The sequence below is a fragment of the Schistocerca cancellata genome, chromosome 8 (assembly GCF_023864275.1).
Source record: "Schistocerca cancellata isolate TAMUIC-IGC-003103 chromosome 8, iqSchCanc2.1, whole genome shotgun sequence".
Taxonomy (NCBI): Eukaryota; Metazoa; Arthropoda; class Insecta; order Orthoptera; family Acrididae; genus Schistocerca; species Schistocerca cancellata.
In genome coordinates this window covers 533526377-533544123 of record NC_064633.1, presented here as the reverse complement: position 1 = coordinate 533544123, position 17747 = coordinate 533526377, and the positions used below count along the sequence as shown (strand labels likewise).

The window sequence follows — 17747 nt, the reverse complement described above, 5'->3', positions numbered from 1 at the left end:
ATACTACAAAGCCTTAAGACCCAATATTCATTTTGAAACATCCAGTACTTAGACCAAAATAGTACTAATCAACATACTTTGATAATCACTTTTATCGTCATCTGCAATCAATCACTTCATTAAATGAAAACATGGCTTCTCATTAATTTTTTTATCTCTCATATTTTGTACCACAGCAGTCTCATTACTTACCTTTTCTTTGGTGTTATGCTGAAACGTGAGGGAGTGGATGATGGCTGTTGCAGAGCACCGAAGTCTCTGTGAACAACATCCGATACCACCATTTTGAGAGGTAGCCTGCTTCTGGACATTTGACAAAGGTGATGGCTGTGCATCACTGGTGCTGTGGCACCATAATTAGGAGATAGTATCTGAAATATGAATCTTCTTAAAGCCAAAACCATTATTTTTTTAAAAAAAGGCAATTAATTCATAAGAAGATTTAATTAAATAAACTGCAATAAATTCTATATGCATTTCACATTGCCTCTCACTTTCTTTACTTGCAGCCTTGACCATTCAGTCTCCCCACCCTCTTCTCAGTACCAGTGTGTTTCTGTACTGTTGATCAGTATTTATTTCTGTCCATGCATCATAAGATATTCCTGTTAGTTCTCTTGTGGCATAGTTAATTCAAATACATTATTTCCTTGTACAGACACACACACACACACACACACACACACACACACACACACACACACACACATTTACAATGCAGTAAATACTACAGTTAAAAGTACATTTAATGATAAAAATTTACCGGGGTGGCCATTTAATTCCAACAGATAATTTGCCTGACATCTCTGACTATTCTCAGGTTGAAATTTAAAATTACCTTGAATCAATTTCTCTTGTATGTGACATATGGTTCTCCTTCACTAATGCTCACTGAAAACACACAATTTTTTTGAACTATCTTATCACTTATTAGTGACCAGCCCAAGTTCAGCTAGGATTTAAAATAACCTTGATATGAAGCCCTTTTTTATCTATGTTACTAAACTGCTAAAATGGTGCATGGCGCTTGACCCAGTTGCGTCTTGTCTATTTAATGGCTTCCAGCGGCCACAAAAATTAGACTTTCAGTATGTCATATAATTACTGACCAATTTAAAAATTTAAAATTCTGTCTTAATTACCAATTTAAAGGTAAAGCATTAACACAAGAAGACAAGAATTGACATTAGAAACTATGTGTATGTCTTTGCACACGAATTACCCAGACTATATTCATCTTGTATTTGAGAATGAGAGCACTTGGTAACTTCCAAGAAATTTTACACATACTTTCAAACATGTCTGAAACTTTTTTCTCATTGACACCCCCTCCCCCCTCCCATAATAATAATAATAATTTTGCAGGCAATATTCAGATATATCACTGAATGTATCTGCATATTTATATCATTGTGTGACACATATTTCAGGAAATAGGATGTCACATTAAGATGCGTTTTTCTTTCGTCTTCTTCATTAGCATGTGGTTGTTTTGATTTGATTTATTGATCAATTTTTAAGCATTTTCCATGCAACTGATGTCGTCATTTTATGTACATTGTATAGCTGCATATAAGGTCATAATAATTTCCCAAGGATTGCACAGGGTTCAATACTGGGTCTTTACCTGTTCTTGCTGTATATAAATGATTTACCATTAAATATTGATGCTCGTTCAGTCTTGTTCGCAGACGACACCTCAGTCCTGATAGAAAATGATACAACAGAAAAGATTCCAGATAGTATAGAAAATGTTCTGGGGAAACTGGAATCCTGGTTCCATAAAAATGGACAAAAGCTCAATGTCACTAAGACCCAGATAACACAATTTGTTTTTTAACATGTTGAAGGAATATATATGATTTATACTGGACACATTCAGTAATCATTAAATATAAATCCATTACACAAAATGACAAAAGGAGAATCAGTACCATACATGTAACACAATACACATACTGAGAAAAACATAACAGTCTGAAACTAATATACCCGACATAATTAGTTTTTCTACCTTCAAACATACGGGTTTTACATGCTTAAAATCAAAAACAAATTAACTCATTTGTAAATTTATCAGACATCTGAAGCTGTTTTATACTTAGGAATTCAGTTCTTGAAAGAGTACTCTGTGGAGTGGGAATCACTAGCTGTTTTATAAATAACAGGCAAGTGTAATAATTAGAAACAAAGTTAAGGCAGAAAACTGAAATGATTTCTTACAAATATTATTTTCACTCAAAAAACCCAAACTAGACACACAATCTCCGTTATTTTATGTTTCCGACTATATTGAACTTTGGCTTATGGCAATACAGAAGAATAAATTCCCATAATGTAACAATATTCATTAACACTAAAAATAAAAATAAAAATTTAGGACCTAATAATTTGTTCCACCGTCATCCTATAGTGTAAACTTTTTCAACCCCCCATCTCTCTCTCTCTCTCTCTCTCTCTCTCTCTCTCTCTCTCTCTCTCTCACACACACACACACACACACACACACACAAACATACTGTGTTCCACAAATCCCACCACGATCATGAAGAAGAGCCTTCAGGGTTGTGGAACAAGTCAAGTTATGTGTTAATAGGTAGAGGCAACAACTGTAGGGCATTTCTGCGAAGTAGTAAGAACAAATTACTAGTACGCAAATCCATTCACACAAATAATAAGTGGTAGTTCTTATAGATCACTTTTTACATAGACATTAGGATAAAAGCAGCTACTCTGAAAAAAGTCACTGTTGTTCTTCTAACTCCAATCACTGAGGTGAGAGCAATTGCCAGCAACAGCAGTTCATGCTTGCGCACGTTGTTTAGTTTAGTGTTTTTCTAGTGTGTGTTTACCTGGGCTCAGTGGTATTTACTAACATTTTCTTAGTGCTCCACTCTTTTTTTCAGGCATTGATATTGATGTTAATTAACTTAGTAGGCTAATAACTAAAGACGAGATTGTCATGTTGCTAAGAGTACTGTTTAAGAGCAGAGTAGAACCAAATTCTGACAGAAAAAAATGCAGGATGGCAGCAGACCGTATTATTCGTTTCGGACCTCTTGATAAGTATGGAAGTGTGATTACGCATGTCAATCACATCGCGATTATGGGCAGCGTGGGGTTCACGCCTGAGCCTCAGGACATGCGCTAGCAGCCCATGTCGGGTGTTTCAAGTGTCAACTTCGCGTCTTAATATCTCGGGATGTAATGGGAATATTGCGATGCAATCAACGCCATTGTGTATGTGCTTTGTTATGCTATGGATTGCTGAAGAAAAAATATAGGAGGTCAATTTAAAAAACATAAGTTTGTGTTAAAAAACACATATGCTTTCGTTTTAGAATGTTTCCAAAAATGTACATTCATGGGCCCCAGCCCTACATTGATACCGGTGAAAGTCGTTTTCCAATAGCTGTTATTGTTCCAGAGATATTTTGGGTGGACAAGATAGCTGGGACACCCTGTATAGTAATAATGATTTTATTCCAACCCTTTAACAAAAATGTCTATTTATTGCACAAGTACTGGCTTATTTAATGATTACAATTGTTATATAATTTTCTATATGCATTCTTGTACACAATATATATTTTTCTTTAATATTTGCTAACACTGGCAAATTTTGAGCACATTCCATCCACAGTTGACAGAAATGTATGCATAATTTGTACATATTGAGTAATAATGTAATTAGATACCATAAAAGAAGCTGATTCTTCTCACACTGAAACTAACTTTGAACAATATTGTGGAAAGAACAGATTGCTACTCACCATAAATATGACACACTGAGTAGCAGACAGGCACAACAAAAAGACTGTTACACTCTTGGCCACATCCTTCTTCAGAAACGAAAACACAGATACATTCACACACACATAACTGCTATCTCTGGGTGCTGCAGCCAAAATGCCAATGAACCAACATTTGTATGTACGTTTGGCAACTTACTTTCATAATCTGATATTTGAAAATATTTAAAGCTACTAACAAGCATATTGTTCTTGTATCTCAGCCTGACATTTACTGTTTGATCACATTCTTTGTATCTTTCAGGTCTTGAATTTTCTTTAACTCTAATGAGATCATGTAATTTGTAGGAAAAATAGGAAGCAAATGAATGTGAAGTCTAAGCAGGAATTCGAGTGAAGGAGACAAAGATGGATGGAAGATCCCAAGAGACTAGGGAGAAGGTGAAAACTAACTGAAATTTTTCTATTTCAGTGGTTATAGGTACATCTGTAATAAATCAATACCCCTCCTGAACATTATTTGGCATGTCAACACAACTTTCTCACATAAAGTTTTCTTTTCATCACTTTCTGTTGCATCCATACTCTGGTGGCATCTCTTGCATAAGTTTTTGCATGAAATTATGGGAGGGGGGAGGGTTGGAGGTAATGTAACAGATCAAGACCCATGAACTGTAGAACATGGTACATCAGTATTCTAAACAACATAATATGCATGTAAATGTATGAGGGACATTCAATAATTAAAGAGACAAATTAAGGAAGAAATAAACAGTTTGTAGAAGGAGTTTTTTACTTTCATAGCTTTAGGTTGGCTTAACTGGGATGAGCTGAGAATAGTTGATGGATAAAAATTGTTTTACAGTATTGCAGTGCCTATGTTATTCCAAATTATGATGCAGTATCATATTTGTCCGCCAACACCGGGCAAAGAACTTTAAAGTAAAATATCTCTCCTGTACAGGAATATACATAATGGATGTACGAATACAATTCGTAGTCACATGATTGATGACGTATGGAAGTTTGGGTTTGGCTGTGAGTTGTGCTCGGATAGCCAAATGGTAAGGTGACCACTAGTGATAAATGGGAAACATAGGTTCGAGTCCCAGTCCAGCACAAACTTTCACTGATGTAATTTCATTATACAGGTGAGCCATCCTGAACATTATTTGGCCTAAGTCAACATAACTTTGTAACATAAAGTTTTCTTTTCAGCTCTTTCTGTTGCATCCATACTCTGGTAGTATCTCTTGCATAAATTTTGTGCATCAAATTCTGCAAATGTGAGAATGATTCCAAATACATTTCATGCAAAAATTGTTTTGTTTATAACGAGAATGCAAATAATCAGCAGCAAAAGTCATGTTGACTGTCATACTCAGTTGACCCAAGCAAACATTGACAAAACAGGTTGGAAGATACTACCTCATCCTCCCTACAGTCCAGGTTTGGCTTCCTACGAATTTTCATTTGTTTGGTCCACTCAAGGAATTATTATGTGGAAAAAAATTCAACAAGAATGAAGAGGTCAAATAATTTTTATGAGAAAGTGGCTCAAACAACAAGATAAAGACTTCTTTATATCAGGTACAAAAAATATATAGTTCATCATTGGGACAAGTGTATTGATATTGGTGAGGTTATGTTAAGACATACTGAAAGTCTCATTTTGTAAACATACACTCCTCCTCCCCTACCAACATCAATTTCTCTCTTTAATTACTGAAAGTCCCTTGTATGTGATCATGTTTTATTTTCTGCTTGCATTAATTGTTATTCAACATATTATAAGGAAATTTGCTTAAATAGTATGTTTACCCAGTTTTTGCAAAATCAAGTATATTATTGTCTGTCACATAAACGCATGTCATTATTTTAACCTTTCTTACAAACTTAAGTTAAGATAAAATTATGTAAAATGTAAAAAGGAACCAAAACAATTGAAGGCTAGAGAAAGTTCAATTTAATTATGTACAAAATCAACAGTTATTGACATCTCCCGTTCTAAAAAAAATTAGACTTCCAAATAAACTTCATATACATAAAACACTTGCAAATTAAAAATATGGAAAGACTGAACTTTATTACAGAATACTGTGTTGACAATATTTTGAAGATAGTTGTTACACATTCTAGTATGCAAACTTGAACACTTATCACACCATGCACAGCATCATACCATCCTGTTTATCCTTGACATATATATTTTACTTTGCTTGTGTGCCATTAGATGAAGCAATAGACACAAAATGTTTTCCTTCTCTTCGAGTAGAAGTAATCCGCTAGAATATTAAATGTTTCCTGTGCCTTGTTCTCTCCTTTTTGTTAATGACATGCTTTTAATAAATTGATTTCATTTTCATTTTGTGAAAAGAATGCTATATTTTTGTACATTCTTAAAGTTCTTTACTATTTTAGGAGAACAATTCATAATCAGTTCGAAAAATATACACATTTCCCTTTAAATGCTACACTGTATTAATTTTAAAGTTAAAACATATTTTGATATATCCTCAATATACAACCAGACTGGTTTTGTAGTGTATCGTGTATCTACATGCCACCTGTACAAACAGAAATGTAAACAAATTGTAACTTCAGGTATAAGGCTGACATAATATAAAATATGCCTGATATTTTTATAATTGAATTATTGTAATGATGAATTTGGAGGAAGGAGCCATTGCTGGGTTGTTTGGTAGCATGCAGTTATTTTCCCAGACCCCTTTCCTCCCTCCCCCACTAGCTATGATGTTGGGCCAAAAATTTTTCTGCTATTTTTTTTTAATTCTTGTGTGTGTGTGTGTGTGTGTGTGTGTGTGTGTGAGAGAGAGAGAGAGAGAGAGAGAGAGCGTGTGTGCATGTACACTGTGTGTGTGTGTGTGTGTGTGTGTGTGTGTGTGTGTGTGTGTGTGTGTGCAGGAGGGGGGGGGGGGGCACAAGCAATGCTACAATTAACAGTGGTAAGACATTGTAAATCATACTCCTTATGCGTCTCTGGTTACTGGTTCTCTGGACCTTTTGGAGATGGGCACACCTCTTTTTCTGGTAGAGGCACTGTCTTAACAGTCACAAGCTGGAATGCTAGGAGTCATTGTTGGGGTTTTGCATGGAATGGTCGCATACAGTTGAGTCGCACTAAAACGTTATTTGAACAGTTTGCTGATGTCATAAAATATGAATTTGGAAGTTTTCTCACTTGATTAGTGGCTAAATCAGATCGTTGTTCTTAGTCAACAGTATCCAATGGCAGAACATACTTGTTACTGGAACAGTTATTAAGTTCCACAGGACCATCAGCGTGTAAGGAGTATGATTTACCACACCATACATCATAGAAACTAACCCTAACAAGGAGAGTGGGATTCATGAAGATTCTTAGTATCCTTTGTCCACTCGTCAGGAAAATACCTTTTATTTCTTGTTATGAGGAAATACCAATTTACTGGTTGGAATTAGCTTGTACGGTAGAGTCCACCAGAAGATAATGCTAATTGAGACAGTGTAATAAAAACCCTGACAGCTTGTCAACTTTCAATTGTCAAGTGCTACCAGCTGCAGCCAAAAACAGTAGCAGTCCATAGAGCTGTGAAACAATGAGGCGTTGCTATAGAGACATTTATAAAATCACGTTACGTTATTGGTTAAGATAGTCCCATGAAGCTGCCATGACCAGCTCAATGCAATTGTAAGAGATCAACTTATGCCAGCTCAACTATAATATTGATGATGCTAGAGGATGAACATCCTTTCTGAGTATTCTGCTGTGAGAGACATCATCCAGACTAATGAATGTATCAATTCCCTCACAAGAGTATGTATTAAGCTTATCAGTATGTTTTTTCTTCATAGTAAGGTTTCTTATGTTTTATTTACTGAACAATGATAGTTGGTAAAAGGTTTCTACTGTGTCGTATTGGGTGGTAACAATTAACTGGTATAGGATTTTGCACTGTTTTAATTTTCTGATAGTATAATTATGGTTGTGTTTGTATTATTCTTTTTTTTTTTTTACTATGGCTAGTAAATTTAGTAACAGGCTGCATGGGATGGATGAGTAGTCTGTTCATTTTGTAACCAGATTCATATGTTGAGCATAAGTTTGTGAACTGCATAGCTCCGACACAAGGTGCTGGAAGCAATTTTTAGGGCTGCAGAGAGGAAGGCAGACAGTGACCATTTAGTAGTATTGGTGAACATTATGTCACTGGCCCACTGGTCATGTCTCTCCATAAAGAAGGTCATATAGTGGTATTTGGGAAGGTATCCTGTCATTCAGGCTATCTTATATCCATTTTCAGGTACAACATACCTTACGTTTCTTTTCCTTTCTTACTTTATCTGTGGCACTGACACTTTATGCCACTTGCAATTTCCACTTGTCTACAAATAATGTTTTACCTCCATTTTGTCCATATTTTATTAACATTAATGTTGATGCATAAGTTAATAGGTTTTTCCATCATCATCATCATCATCTTGGACAGAGTCCAGCCTCTGGCTGGTCTGCATGGAACATAGGCCTTTCCATCGTCTTCTGTCTTGCCACCATCTCTCCGTCTTCACCTTAGTCCAGTCTTCTCCTTTCTTCTGGATGCATTCCTCTACTCCTTTCAGCCATCTGTCTGTCGCCTTTCATCTCTTTCCTTCCAGTTTTATCTCCTGTATCCTCCTGGGTATCCTCTTCTCCTCCATTCTCTTAACATGCCCATACCATCTTAGCCTTGATTTCTCTATCTCCTACTGTAATGGTTCACCTTCATTAACTCTCTGATCCTCTTATTTCTTAACCTGTCTACCTTTGTCACTCCAATACTGTTTCTCAAGAATTTCATCTCACTAATTTGTACTTTGCTTTTCTCTCTTCCTTCCATAACCCAGGTTTCTGATGGATATGTCAGGATTGAGACATAGTATGACTGGTATATAACCTTTTTACTGATTTGGGATACATGCTTGCTCCATATCAGGCTTCTGACACTCTTCCAATATGCTTCTACTTTTCTTCCACGCTCGTTTATTTCTCTGGCGTTTTTTCCGTCTTCCTGTATCGGGCTTCCTATGTGCTTGAAATTCTCCACTCTCCACAATAGTTCCTCACCAACTGTTATTCCAGTTGTTCCTCTCTCCTTCTTTCTTGTTCTGATAATCATCTCACTCTTACTAATACTAAATTTCATCCCATATTCCTGTACTTTTTGTTCCCATACGTCCAACTGCTCTTGTACCTCCTCCTCCTTATTCCCCCAAATCATCAGATCACCTGCAAACACCATAGCTTTCACCTTCCTTTCACCAATTACTTGAGCTACTGTACTCATTATATCATCCATCACTACAATGAAGAGTAATGGTGAAAGTGCACTTCCCTGCCTCAAGCCATTCTTATGTTCAATCCAAGCTGATCTCTCTCCTACCACTTTGACACAGTTCACACTTCCATGGTACATTTCCCTTATCCTCCAGATAATTTGTTTTTTCTACTCCTCTATTCTGCAGGGCTTTCCACACTTTGTTTCTACGTACACTATCATGTGCTATATGCTTTTTCAATGTCCAGGAAGGACATTAGTAGATCTATTCCATATTCATAGTGCTGTTCCTGCAGTTGTCTTACAGCAAAAATTAGATCCACCGTGGACCTTCCTGTTCTGCTGCCATGTTGCTCTTCTCTCATTCTTCCTTCTAATTTTGCGTGAATTCGTGCTTCCAAAATTTTCTCAAAAATCTTTGCACAATGACTCATCAATGTTATTCCCTGATAGTTCTTGCATTCTTTTCTATTTCCCTTCTTAAAGATCAGGACAATTATTCCCTTCTTCCATTCTTCGGGGATCATCTTCTGTCTCCAGACAATTTTCATTACTCGATATAGCCATTGTAGCTTTGCTTGGGCTTAACCATTCCTTTCTTTTCACATGTTAGCATGAAGACATGAACTCTTGTCACTAGTAATGATACAGGATAGGAATGGTTGATGCTGTTCATGGCCAGTTGATGACAAGGAAGGGGAGATGTATATATGGCCACCCACTGATTCCTGTGATTTTGGCTTAGAGCATGTGTACCCATACACACAATTTTTGAACTTTCCTCTTTGCATGCAAATGCTGCACAAAGGTGGGACGATCACAGTTAATCACATCTGCTAGTTCCTGAGTACACTGATATGTTTCATTGTGGATAATGTGCTCAAACGATCTTCATTCAACCCCGAAGCTCTTTCCGAATGTGAAGTGTCACTAGTGTCAAAATGATCTTCCTTAAAATGAGAAAACCATTTTGTTGCTGTAATCTGTCCAGCAACATTGTCCCCATACATGGCACAAATATTTCTTGCTGCCTCCACTGCTATCACTCCTCTATTGAATTCAAACAGAAGAATATGTCAGAAAATTTCCAATTTCTCCATTTGGAATCCATATTGTGGCATCCACAGCTCCCCTCAACATCTTTAAATGATAAAATTATAATATGTAAACTCAAATAGCAATAGTGAAGTTCAAATAAAAAATGACAATTGATAAATAAGCCAATAGCAATCAAATTACCAACATGCAAAACAAAAACACTGTGAACTTATGCACGAACCTAATATTTAGGTTGTGTTATAATTTTGTACTGTGTACAGAATTTTCCACACAGTAATGTAAACTTCAAAACAAGCAGTTTATTGATCCATGTTTAGTTTTACTTTAACAACTGAATATGGAAAGCTGGAGAGAAGTCCATCTGTGTTACATGTGCTGGGTGTTTATTCTCTGTAGAGGCCTAAAGGCTACCCTCATGAGACGTGTTTGTTGAGATCCCTCGTGTCGCAGCCGCCAAATGCACAACTATGTGTCATAGAAACAAAATCACTCTCCAAGTCTGTTCCCATATCACTGCAAAGTTGGACTATCAGAAATGCAGTGAATTAAATAGCTTTAAACCTAAATATTCACAACTACACTGAGTGTTCTTAAGCACAGAGGAAAGTACATCTATTTTTAATTCTTGTCAGATATTACATTGATGTACAGCCTGCCTCAGGCTATACCTGTTGTAGTAAAAGGAACTTGTGTATCTTGTATATAAGGAATGATGGGTCTGTTAGTATGTTTGGAATACACCTGATGACCTTGATAAAAACTTAAACTAGAAAAATGTACAGGTTCTGCTGCTTTTATAAAAAGAGCAATGATTAATAATTTACATATTTGAATTCATTAGTGTCATATGAGATAATGTTTAGGGCTGGTAGAAACTATTCATTGCACAGAGGAAAGAAATTAGAATGATGAGTGGGCTTCACAAATTCACATCTTGCAGGCATCTGCGAAATCAACTGAGAATATAAACCACACCTTATGAATTTGTTGTCAACAATCTGCAGCTATTTGAGAGAAGAGAGATATTCACAAGTACAGCAGGAAAAATCATCTGCACTTCCCTTTGGTGAATCTAGCTTTGACACCCCCAAAAGATTAAATAACATAGGTATAAAACCCTTTTACAATCTGCTCATGGAAATGAAAAGTACACAGCAGAAGTGTTTTCAAATGCAGAGTCAACTGTTTATCCTTAACAACTCCTGCATCATAGAACAGAAGGTGCTCAATGCATCAATCACTGATGACCTGTTGATTGCCCATGGCTTTATGAGTCAAAAATCTTTCTTTGAAATCTATTTAAATGAGCTGTTTTTAAAAAATACCAGTTTGTTGACAATGATTGTTTCATACGGTATTTGTAGCCGGTAAATCTGACAACGGTCTCCACCTCTTTCATCCCCATATGCATTTCGCCACGTTTAACACTCGCGCCAAGCAGCAGTCTTTCCTCCTGCATGGTGAGGTTACTACTCACGAACTGTAACTTAGTGTGTTGTGAGCGGGGCATCAGGATGAGCAGGCAGAGCGCTCAGGGTTTGCAGTGGGATAAGTAGTGTATGTGTGTGTTGTGTGGGTGGGGGGTGGAGGGAGGGGTGACGAAGGGGGGGGGGGGGGGGGGGACGACAAGCTCTGTCTCCCTGTCTCCACCAGGCAACACAAACCTCCATTTTCAAGCTTCTAGGAGGCAACAACGGGCACAATGGAGGGAACGATCAGTTAAACACTTTGCATTATCAAAACTGAAATCACTGTTTGTATTAACATGCGTACCATTAAAGGTTTCATTTTTCTTTACGTCATATAGCAGAAAACACGAAAAGATTGTACAGTCGGGTTACAGTTGTATTTTCTGTTTATGTTTTGCCGCAGCAAATCTATAGAATTTTGTTTAATTGTACTTTGCTCTCCCCAGCAATTTAACTGTAGCGTACCTCTTCTTTATTTAACTTACATTTCCGGAAAGTAGCGTAAAGTTTAAGTTGTTGTTTCAGAAACTTTGCACTGTTGTTTTTGTTTACATACAGGTGTGTATAGGCCAAATTTGTGGAATCATATTTTCATGTTTATCTGTAATTTAACTGAATTATTCTTAATAAACTGTTATGTTTATCATGAGTGAAAAGTGCTTGACTTGCCATAGAATTGTTGGGGCTTTGGTGTGACGGGTGCTGTAGTTTTTCCATGTGGGTGACTGTAGTGGTGTGGGAATAGAAGAAGTAAATGAGACTCATCAGTGATTTTGTAGGATATGTAGTAGAGATAGGAAGATACTAGAACAGGAGGGGAAAATTGCTGCCCTTCAGGCTGAGTTAGACAAGGCCCGGGGAGAAGGGTAAAGAGAGGTGGGAAGTGGCAACAGGCAAAACGAGGAACAGGCCTTGAACTTTGCCTAACAGCTTCGTGGTGAATGTGGAAAATAGATTTGACCTGTTGCTTCAGTTAGAAGCTGGTGAGCCTCAAGCAGTTGCAGGTGTAGACAGGGCACAACAAACTTTCAGCAGCAACTTGAAAAGTAAGAATGTAGGGAAATCAGTAAAGAGAAAGAAAGTGTTGTTGTTAGGTAGTTCCCATGGAAGAGGTGTTGGCCAACTTTTGCAGGATGAACTAGGATCAGAATACCAGGTCACCAATTTTTTTTTAAACCTAGTGCTGGTCTGGAGCAGGTGACAGAGGATTTAGGATTACTTTGCAAAGATTTCACTATGGAAGATACTGTGGTTATAGTGGGAGGGTCAGGTAATAGTATTGACAGAGATCCTGGGTACAGTATAGAGTGTGATCTGGCAAATATTGCATCAGCATCGAAGCATACTAGTGTTGAGTTTGTATCTGTTCTTGGGCGCCATGACCGACCTCATTTGAACTCTTCTGTCAAGAGAGTCAATTTGGAGTTGGAACAGCTGCTTATATCAGGTACAGGGTCACACATTGGTGTGGTTCCTGTGGATTCTCTCAATAGGTGGGATTATGCTAGGCATGGCCTTCACCTCAACCGGAAAGGGAAGGGTAAACTGGCTGGGGAAATAGCAGGAAAGTTAAAGGTTATAGGGTTCAGAAAAGACCCTTTTTTAGGGACGACAGAAAGAAACAAAGTTTTAAGAGAGGTTAGGATTGAGACAAACCTTCAGTTTGAGAAAGAAACCAAAAAACATAATTCTAGCTTATTACATCAGCATAAGCAGCTATTGGTTAAGAATTTTCAACAATCAGCAGAAATTTCAACTCTACCCAATTTTAACTGAGTCAATGTGAAATGTCAGCTATCTTTATTGCATCAAAATATTCGAGGACTGAGAAATAAAAATAATAAATTAATTATCTGCATAAATGAATCAGGGTCCTCAAACCCAGCTGACATAATCTGCCTCTCTGAACATCAGGTGACCACTGGTATAGAGCTTTTAAGTGTTACAGGATTTAGGTTAGCATCTCACTTTTGTAGAGCAGAAATGGAGAAAGGAGGAGTTGCCACATTCATCAGGAACAGTCATAAATTTAAGAACATAGACATTCATAAATTTTGCCTAGGACAGCGTACGGAAGCATGGGCAACAGAAGTAGAATTTCACAAAAAATCCTTCATAATATTAAGTGTATCTTAAAAGAAAGCTCAAGGAAAGGCAAACCTACGTTTCTAGCATTTGTAGACTTTGAGACAGCTTTTGACAATGTTGACTGGAGTACTCTCTTTCAAATTCTAAAGGTAGCTGGGGTAAAATTCAGGGAGCGAAAAGCTATTTACCATTTGTACAGAAACCAGATGGCAGTTATAAGAGTCGAGAGGCATGAAAGGGAAGCAGTGGTTGGTAAGGAAGTGAGACAGGGTTGTAGCCTCTCCCCGATGCTATTCAATCTGTATATTGAGCAAGCAGTAAAGGAAACAAAAGAAAAATTCGGAGTAGGTATTAAAACCCATGGAGAAGAAATAAAAACTTTGAGGTTTGCTGATGACATCATAATTCTTTCAGACACAGCAAAGGACTTGGAAGAGCAGTTGAACAGAATGGACAGTGTCTTGAATGGATCGGAGGGCAGCGTGGAGAGTAAAAATCATAGAGGGAGACCAAGAGATGAATACACTAAGCAGATTCAAAACGATGTAGGTTGCAGTAAGTACTGGGAGATGAAGAAGCTTGCACAGGATAGGGTAGCATGGAGAGCTGCATCAAACCAGTCTCAGGACTGAAGACCACAACAACTACAACAATATTAAGTGTATATCAAGCACCTGCAGGTAACTTTAATCAGTTCATAAACCTCCTTGAAGCTGTAGTGGCCCATTTAACGACCAAAAACAAAGAAATAGTGGTAGCAGGAGACTTCAATGTAGATTTCCTTAAAGACTCTCCCAATAAGAACTTATTTGAGTTAGTAACACTATCACTCAACTTAATTCCCACTGTAAAGTTTGCCAATAGGGTAGCCACTTGCTCACAGACAGCCATTGATAATATCTTTATAGAAAAGTCCAATGAACAAAATTATACTACAAAACCAATAGCCAATGGCCTCTCAGACCATGACATGCAGTTCCTTCTGTTAAATGTTAATACTGAAGAGGATATAAAATCTGTCAAATCCGAGCTCAAGAGGGTAATCAATAAGCCAAAAATTGATTATTTCAGGACACTCCTCAGAGATAATTCACTGGAGTGACATTTACAGTGCTCATGACATGAATGAAAACACTTTTGCTAATAAAGTGCTTACCTTATTTGAACACTGTTTTCCCCCAAAACTAACCAAGGTTAGAGCAAAGTCTACAAAGAAGCCACAGATTACTCAAGGAATAGAAGTATCTTGTAAAACAAAAAGAAAACTGTATCTGTCAATCCAAAACAGTTCTGATGTTGATGCTATAGCACATTACAAGAAATACTGCAAAATATTAAAGCCTGTAATATGGATATCAAAGCAAATATATTACAAGGAAAAGATAGTCATATCAGATAACAAAATAATGACAATATGGAATGTAGTAAAGGAGACCAGTAGAACCAGATATGAAGAGGGACAAATAGCATTAAGAGTAAATGATACCATTGGTGACAGACGTGTATCTTGTTGCAGAACTTTTTAACAAACATTTTATAACTGTTACTGAAAAGATGGGGTTGTCAGGTTCTGTAGATGCTGCTGTGGAATACCTCAGACCAGACATTTCAAGTAACTTCCATAATATGAATTTGACCCTCGCTATCCCAGCAGAAGTAATGTCCATCATAAAATCTTTAAAATCAAAAGCATCTTGTGGGTACGATGAAATATCAACGAAGTTAATTAAAGAATGTGATTCTGAGTTAAGTAACATATTAAGTTATCTGTGTAATCAGTTGTTTATCGGTGGAATATTTCCTGAATGGTTGAAATATGCTGAAGTTAAGCCACTGTTTAAGAAGGGAGATAAAGAAATAGCATCAAATTTCCATCCAGTTTCACTTTTGCCAGCACTCTCAAAAATTTTAGAAATGGTAATGTACAATCAGCTTTATAATCATCTTATCACAAATAACATACAGTCAAAGTGGCAGTTCGGATTTCTAAAGGATTCTGATATTGCGTAGGCTATCTACACTTACAGTGAAAAAGTACTTAATTCATTAGACAAAAAATTACAGGCAACTGGTATATTTTGTGATCTGTCAAAGGCATTTGACTGTGTAAATCACAATATCATTTTAAGTAAATTAGAATATTATGGACGAGCACACCACGGAACTGCTGAAGTGTCTTAACAAATCTCTATTTGCAATGCAAACTGTGTCAGACATATGCTTACTTTCATTCCATAATGTCATGTGGGATTATTTTTTGCGGTAATTCATCCAGCCAAGCTAAAGTTTTCCGGGCACAAAAACGTGCAATAAGAGTTATATGTGGTGTGAACTCAAAAACATCCCACAGAAGCCTGTTTAGGGAACTAGGGATACTAACTATTGCTTCCCAATATATTTATTCCTTAATGAAATTTGTCATTAAAAATATATCACTTTTTCAAACCAACAGCTCAATTCATGGAATCAATACTAGACATAAGAATAATCTTCACAAGGATTTAAAGTCACTTACTCTTGTACAAAAAGGTGTGCATTATTCAGGAACACACATTTTCAGTAACTTGCCAGCAGCCATAAAAAGCTTAACAACCAATGAAATTCAGTTTAAGAGAAGCCTAAAGGATTTATTGGTGGCCAACTCCTACTCCACTGATTAATGTCTCAGTAGAACCAACTGATTTGTGTGTGTGTGTGTGTGTGTGTGTGTAAGTACACTCTAACTTTTGCACCATTTCAGTGCGGTAATGTGTTCATTGTAAATAAGTATTGTAGTAGTTTTATTATATGTTTATTAGCCTATAAATAAAAAAATATTTTAAATTCAGTGCATTCATGTGATCTTAGTAAATGAGTGTCTGTAAAATGATTCTTTCATATAGTGTTCATTTTAAAAAGTTATGATCATTCCACTTGGGACCTGTGGAAGGTACATTAGCTTATTTGTTTCAGTTTTAAATATGTGTCATGTATTATTGTTTTTCTGACATGGTCTACACCCTGGAGGACCTCCTCACTACAGATCAATTGGAATGAAAGTATATCTAATCTAAACTAATCTTCTGTTTTATGACTAGAGAGTAGCCGAAGTGAAGAAATCCACGAGTCAACTAAATGGAGACTTTTTCCATTTGTTCTGCCACAATATCTTCAAGTGGCATTGCCTCCACTCATCGCGACACTCTGTCAATTGACATACAACTGTAGCAGAAACCACTAGACACAGTAGCAGTCCCATGAAGTCTAAATGAAGATGTTGCAGCCTCCCAAGTGGGACATCAAACTTGCCCACTGGTGTGCTTGTATGACTCCCCACCATGCATCTCTGAAAGTCCATGCACACTTGAGCCCACTGTCAGCAACCATGCTTCATACCAGGCCATACAAAGGATTCAGTCACTGACTGAACCAACGGACATATACCAGGGTGAGCCAAGCCATGCAAATGTTTGAATATAGTCAATCTCCATGGCTTTGGAATAAATTACCACTTGTGGCCCTGCAATATGTCCTACCACAATTTACAATTCATGGCAGGTAGTTGGAAACAACTTAAGACTAGTTGTATCATCTGTTAATAATTGCCATAGTTTGTTACCATTATCCTGAGCTTTCAAGAATTGCATCATGTAAATGGAGTTCAACAAGGCATTAAGGAAGTCCACAATCAAACTTTCAGTTTTACAGTTGTTGAAAACTGTCCAATAAAATCTAGATGTCTGAAATGGTGGGGAGTACAGTTTCTGCTTGGGTTTCTAATTGCATCCACCAGTGAGTGGTGAACCATATAGATCATGTATTCCTGCCTCTCTACATCTGCTTTGAATTACCGAACTCATTCATACACAGCTAACAACTATTGGTCAAAAGCTGACAATTTTTGCTGGGAATCTGACAATTCCTTCGAAAAAATCTAAGGGGGTAATGCTACCCCTGTATAATCTGATGCAGAACTCCACCTATTGCCTTGTCATTTGCATCAGCTGTGAGTGTCAATGGCGCATCTGCTACAGGGTAACTTAAAGTAACGATACTTTCAAGGTTACGCTTAATGTCTGTAAATG

The 17747-nt window shown here is 37.0% G+C and overlaps 1 protein-coding gene across 1 annotated transcript in view; it reads right to left on the bottom strand.

The window, feature by feature from the left end:
* LOC126095673 (uncharacterized) overlaps positions 1 to 17747 on the bottom strand; it is an 89633-nt gene that overhangs the window by 48875 nt on the left and 23011 nt on the right. The window contains exon 2 of the mRNA XM_049910431.1: positions 193 to 371. Coding sequence (XP_049766388.1) covers positions 193 to 371 — 179 coding nt within the window. The remainder of the gene's footprint in view (positions 1 to 192; positions 372 to 17747) is intronic.